This window comes from Microtus ochrogaster, chromosome 2 (assembly GCF_000317375.1).
Source record: "Microtus ochrogaster isolate Prairie Vole_2 chromosome 2, MicOch1.0, whole genome shotgun sequence".
Lineage (NCBI taxonomy): Eukaryota > Metazoa > Chordata > Mammalia > Rodentia > Cricetidae > Microtus > Microtus ochrogaster.
The window spans coordinates 23,484,646-23,490,561 of NC_022010.1; the positions used below are offsets into that span (position 1 = coordinate 23,484,646).

Genomic DNA, 5,916 nt, shown 5'->3' on the forward strand with positions numbered 1-5,916 from the left:
AAAAAAAAAAAAAAAAAAGCAAAGAATAAAAAAAAAAATCCAATTCCCCTTCTGGACCAATGTTCTCCCAAATAAAGAAAGAGCATCCAGAGCTCTAGCTGTGGGAACGGGGTGCAGTAGCTACAAAGCGGACCATGCTGGCCCTCTAAACCTGTCCCAGATGCAGTAGGCTGGTGGTTTTTGTCTCCCCTCCAGGCTGGCCTCCTGGACCCCAGGGCTTTTCTAATCACTGTATTGCCTACATATTCAAATTAAAAATATATGGTGGCTCAAAATGTCCCCATGTGTGCACACATGAGGTGGGGTCCTTGCCTGTGTCCTGTGCACACAGAATATATTAACATATATATTGCTCAAGTAATATATGCTATTTACAGAATATATCTCTATGAACATAAAACACGTATTTATAGGTGTGTACAATACACAGTTTCATCCTAGCAAGTCTAGGGGCCACACAACTCTGGGGTAGGGGACATGGGGTCAGCACACTTACACAGTGGGAAGGGATACCTGGAAGGTGGGACCAAAGGGATTACAGAGAGGTGCGCCCTGGACAATCAAGGCCTTGGAGGGGGAGAGAAGGGGACTCAGGGGCCTCACTATGGCCCTGTCTACTTGGCCATTTCCCTTTTGGGAACAGAAAACAATATAATGAGATTTGGTTGTTTTGTGAAAAAGGAATCAAAAAACAAAACAAGTCAAACAAACCCCACCAGAGGTAATTTTGATTAGCATGCTGGGTTCTGAGCTTCTACAGGGTTCTAGAGTACATCCTCCGCCTGGGTCTGCTCCTATAGGCCAGAGAAGGGAGGAACGCAGTTCACACCAAGACCTGTGCAGGGGTAAACACACATTCCCTCCTCTGACCTTGTTGGAGACAGCATAACACAGGCCCAAGAAAACACCCCATGATCCTAAGTCTGGTGGACCCCATAGTCCCAGCTTATGGTACCACTCTTGCCCTGCAGAGGATACTATAGGGGTCCTGGTGTCTTATGCCAGAACTCTGCTCCTGATAACTCTCCTCAGAAGACAAGGCCAAGATTCTTAGGATCCATCCTTGCATTTGCTTCTGCCCCGGGAGAAAACAGGGTGCTGCTAGGTGCCGCTGAACGCTGGGCACCCTTGTTAAGACTCAAGCAGGCCCCATGTCCTTCAAACAAAACCACTCCTTCCCCAGCCACCTGTATGCAAACAACTGAATAAAAAACCCCAAGTGTGACTTTTTTCTCTAAATGCGCATGGGAGCTACCTCCCAGCTTTTGCCACAGTCACAGACAGACTGCTGGGTTACTTTGGGCAGGTATGTGCGCTGGGGGCCAAGGCCTCTTTGTCCCCTCCGGGTGGGGTAGAGAGGATGAAGGGGGAAACTCTAGGCTGGTCTAAGTGACAGCTGGGAAGGTGGACATGGCCCAAGGCACTCTAGGCCTGGGCTGATAGGGATGTCCACTGCTGGGAGCGAACAGTCTTTGCTTGCCCAGGTTGGGTCCAGGGAGAGCGAAGAGGGGACAAATAGAAGCTGGTGCTCTAGGCTGGTGGGAAAGGAGGGGTCCTGGGATTCTGTCCTCCTCTAGGGGAGGTCTTGGTTGACCCAGGACCCCTCTTGGCAGTCGTAGTGGGAATCGACACAGGCCCCGTGTGGTCAGCAATTGGGTCTAGGGTCACTGACCATTATGACCTGAGGGTGGCCTGCTGGCCTCCATCCTGAGGGAACCAGCCCCTGAGCCTCTGAGATTAGAGCAGCAACCATACCATTCATCCTGAGGGGTTCCTCACGGGGGTTTCCTCAGCTCTGTACACCCACTCTTGCGGAACCGACTTCTTAAGATGTCCCTTGCTGCATCAGGACCCCAATCCCAACGTCTTGTGGGCGGCGCCAGCTTCCTTTGGTGTTTGCTGGGGGGTGTATGTGAGGCCTTGGGCTCTCTCCAAGGCCCCTGGGCCTCAGAGACCACATTCTGGGGTGGAACTTGGGGCAGGAAGATGGGCACGCCCCCACTGGGGGAAAACCGAGTCATTATTGAAAAAGCTGGGGATTCTGGAAGGCTGGAGGTGGATGTGGGAGTAGCCTTGGTTTGGGTCCAGGCCTGGAGGAGTCAGGAACCGGGGGTGTGTCCCAGACGCCCTTTCCGTAGGGTCCCAGGGCCGATCTTTCAGTCCGTAGGGAAATACTGCAAGAATAACCTTCGTGGGGGGGGAAAGGGCCAAGTGGACTGCAGCGAGGAGGAGCCCAGAGATGAGCCTTTCCTAATGCTTCCCTCCTTGACTGACCTTCAGGGCATGGATAACCCCACTGATATTCTCTTCTGGAACCTAGAGGGCAGGAAGCAGGAAAAAAAAAAAAAAAAGCGCATTAGCCCAGGAACCTGCTCCCTACCTTGTAGTCCCGGCCTGTTCCCAGAGGCTACTCACCAGTGCGTGGTCAAACTTGAAAGTACTGATGTAATATGCCGGGATGTCTGCAGCTGCCAAGGGCTCAGAGATCTGGGCTACAATTCCACACTCGTCTAGGGAAACACAGATGCTTAGAGCCTAAGCAGGGGCTCTACCACTGAGCCACACCCTAGCCCCTCACTGGGGAATTGTAGGCAAACATTCTACTGCCAAGTCTCACTTCCTGCTTCAGTGCCTTAATTTTTCATCAGGGGGGTGGTGGTATAAGAGCCCCCCTTATTGGTCTCCCGAGGCCTTCATATACTCGTCACACCACAAGCAAGGGATCTGTCAGAACAGGGACTTCAGGCTCTTTAGATCACCACGTAAGTGTGGAGCTATCCAGGTACCCCAGGAATGCCTGCGTGGATCCCTGCCTACAGGTGTCGGACCCCATGGGCTCACCAAATCCAAGGGGCTGTCCTCCTATCCGTACCATCTTCCAGAGCTCTCCAGATGCACTCGTGAATAGCAAATGACTCGGGAACCTTTAAAGGAAGAAAGAGGTCTCTGAGGCTGGTGCTAACCGGTGCTCCCCCAGCTCTGGGGAACCTTCTCAGCTTTGGGGGGGCACTGTAGGGCCAGAGTGACAGAGTGGCTGTTCCTTGGGTGGGAAAGAGCAGAGGCTCCAAGGATAGGTCAGTCCCATCAGGGTCGGTGAGGGAAGGCAATGCTGGGGTGGGACTCTGGAGGTAGCTGGGACTGTGGTTCGAATCTTCACTTTGGTACCATCATGCTGTGGACCTTGGCTGACCCCCTGCACCTATAGGGACATCTCCAATGAAGGTAGTAGGGCAGCTGACTAGGAAGAAAGTACATGCTTCCGCCCGGACCCCTTAACATCCACACAGGGCCCTGCCCACCTCTGCTGGGTTTGTACATCCATCACCAGTGAGATGTAGCCTTCAATGAGGGAGAAGGAGAAGAAGCGGATGTGGCCACAGTCGTCACTGGCAGCCATGGGGTCCTTCACTCTGGGGATCAAGAGGGAGCTGTGAGGGTGTGGCTTCTGCCACATCCTCCATGCTATCTGTCACCCACCAGTCTGGCAGGAAGGGCTGTGCCGCCTTGTGTCTCATCTTCACCAAAAGTCCATGACTCAGGGAGTCATCGATCCTGAATGTTACATTACTGACCTGCCGGGTTAAGATGTGATCTCTGGTGCCATAGTGGCGTGACAGTTATCAGGACAACCAACTGCTTTCTGTTTGAATCTAGGACCTGCTTCACATGGGGGAAATTCATGTTTATATGTAAAATCCATGTTTACATGACCATGTTTACATGTACCATAAGCCTGGAAAAGCCTATGGCTTGGGAGGTCACAGGCCCTAGGGAAAAACCTGTTGTCATTTTTTTTGTTTTTTTTTTTTGTTTTTTCGAGACAGGGTTTCTCTGTGGCTTTGGAGCCTGTCCTGGAACTAGCTCTGTAGACCAGGCTGGTCTCAAACTCACAGAGATCCGCCTGCCTCTGCCTCCCGAGTGCTGGGATTAAAGGTGTGCGCCACCACCGCCCGGCTAACCTGTTGTCATTTTGCCTTCTAGATATTTATATTCAGACTGATGGATTAGGGCCGCTCTAACTGCGGCCAGAGAAGCATTCTTTCTCCGTCAGGCGGCGGTTAATGTACAGACTTACCTGGCCAAAGTGCTGGGAGAGACTATGTTCAGCTCTACATGGGACCCTGACCCCACTAGCAAGGCTCAGAATCCATCGTGAGAGAGGGTGGAAAGACCGTAAGAGCTGGATGATAGGCACACGTGTCTTCCCCCTTTAAACCGGGTTCTTGGGTAGAACAGTGCCTCGCTCCTCAGATTGGGCTCTGTACTGGCTAGTTTAATGTCAGCTTGACACAAGCTAGAGCCATCAGAGAGGAAGGAGCCTCAGTTGAGGAAATGCCTCCATGAGATCCAGCTGCAGGCATTTTCTCAATTAGTGATCAAGTGGGGAGGGCCCAGCCAAACCAGCCCTTGGTGGGTGGTATCATCCCTAGACTGTCAGTCCTGGGTTCTGTAAGAAAGCAGGCTGAGAAAGCCAGGGGAAGAGAGCCAGAAAGCAGCACCGCTCCACGGCCTCTGCACCAGCTCCTGCCTCCAGGCTCTTGCCCTGCTTGAATTGCTCTCCGAAAGGCCTTTGATGATGAACAGCAATATGAAAGTATAAGCCAGATAAACCCTTTCCTCTCCGACTTGCTTTTCGATCATGGCGTTTTGGATGCAGCAAGAGAAACTCTGAGGGGGCTGGAGAGATGGCTCAGAGGTTAAGAGCATTGCCTGCTCTTCCAAAGGTCCTGAGTTCAATTCCCAGCAACCACATGGTGGCTCACAACCATCTGTAAAATGAGGTCTGGTGCCCTCTTCTGGCCTTCAGGCATACACACAGACAGAATATTGTATACATAATAAATAAATAAATATTTAAAAAAAAAAAGAGAAACTCTGAGTAAGACAGGCTCCTAGGTGGAACCATAGACTTGTTTCTAGGGCAGATCTGTGTCTCCCCTTCAGATTAGGCTCCTGGGCAGAATGTGTCTCCTCCTGCAGACTGGACTTAGGGGTAAAATGAGGTCTTTGCCCTCAGAGCTCCTGGATGGAGTGGTATATCTCCATGTCTACTCCCTACCCCAACACCTACCCATTGGAGTAGAACATCACATCCATGAGAAGCGTGGCGACAGCAGGCAGTGTGTCGGGGTCCAGGCTGGTGACACAGAACCTGTTGCTTGGGCTTGATAACGGGTGGATGACTGGCCTCTTGACTGAAAGAACATAGGATATAAGTATTAAGGCCAGAGTAGCGCTTTTGTGTACAGGAGCTGGACCAAGCCTCAGACTTTATTCACCGCGGCCCATGTGGTTTTCTTTCACCCCCAGCACATACTGCACTGATCTTAAATTTCCCTTCAGGACCCTGGGCTTCTGTGTAACCTGCTCAGCTGTTGAGAAAGTCCTTCCCAACAGCCACCATCTGGCTCAGCTCCCAATGCTTACGCTTCTACTCCATGGTCCCTCCTATAAGGTAGCCACGCTGATACCACGAGCTGGCCTGGGACGTGAGCCATCCTCTGGCCACTGCTAGCCGCCCCACCTGGAATCCGGTGAACATCAGGTGGACTCTGAGAGTCGGGCTTTCTGCTGGGGCCACTCCCCTCTACCCCAACTTACCCATCTTGGGCTTCACAAAGCCATTGGTGATACTGAGATTCTCGGCCGCTACCGTTTCTCCATTGACAACCCGAAGAATGGTGAATTCGGAGGACAAGGTGTGAGTGACGAACGGCAGGTCACGCTCACGCACCTGGGGACGGGAAGCAGAGTCCCTGAGCCCCAACTCATCCCACCTCCTGCCATAGTGCACAAGGCCGAGGCGAGAAGAGCAGCAGACGGGACAGGAGGAGAGTGTGAGAAGCAGCGTGTGTGTGTGTGTTACACGGAGGAGGTTAGGAGCGTGCACAGCCAGTCTCTGACTGTATGGGAGCT

General features: G+C 52.3%; 1 protein-coding gene across 1 annotated transcript in view; it reads right to left on the bottom strand.

The window, feature by feature from the left end:
* Nucleotides 1–6: 6 nt before the first annotated feature.
* Castor2 (cytosolic arginine sensor for mTORC1 subunit 2) overlaps nucleotides 7–5,916 on the bottom strand; it is a 45,630-nt gene continuing 39,720 nt past the window's right edge. Inside the window, exons 4-9 of the mRNA XM_005344667.3 lie at nucleotides 5,602–5,734; nucleotides 5,072–5,195; nucleotides 3,300–3,410; nucleotides 2,842–2,924; nucleotides 2,416–2,510; nucleotides 7–2,316 (exon numbers count right to left, since the gene is read on the bottom strand). Of these exons, the coding sequence (XP_005344724.1) occupies nucleotides 2,251–2,316; nucleotides 2,416–2,510; nucleotides 2,842–2,924; nucleotides 3,300–3,410; nucleotides 5,072–5,195; nucleotides 5,602–5,734 (612 nt within the window). The 3' untranslated portion in view covers nucleotides 7–2,250. The remainder of the gene's footprint in view (nucleotides 2,317–2,415; nucleotides 2,511–2,841; nucleotides 2,925–3,299; nucleotides 3,411–5,071; nucleotides 5,196–5,601; nucleotides 5,735–5,916) is intronic.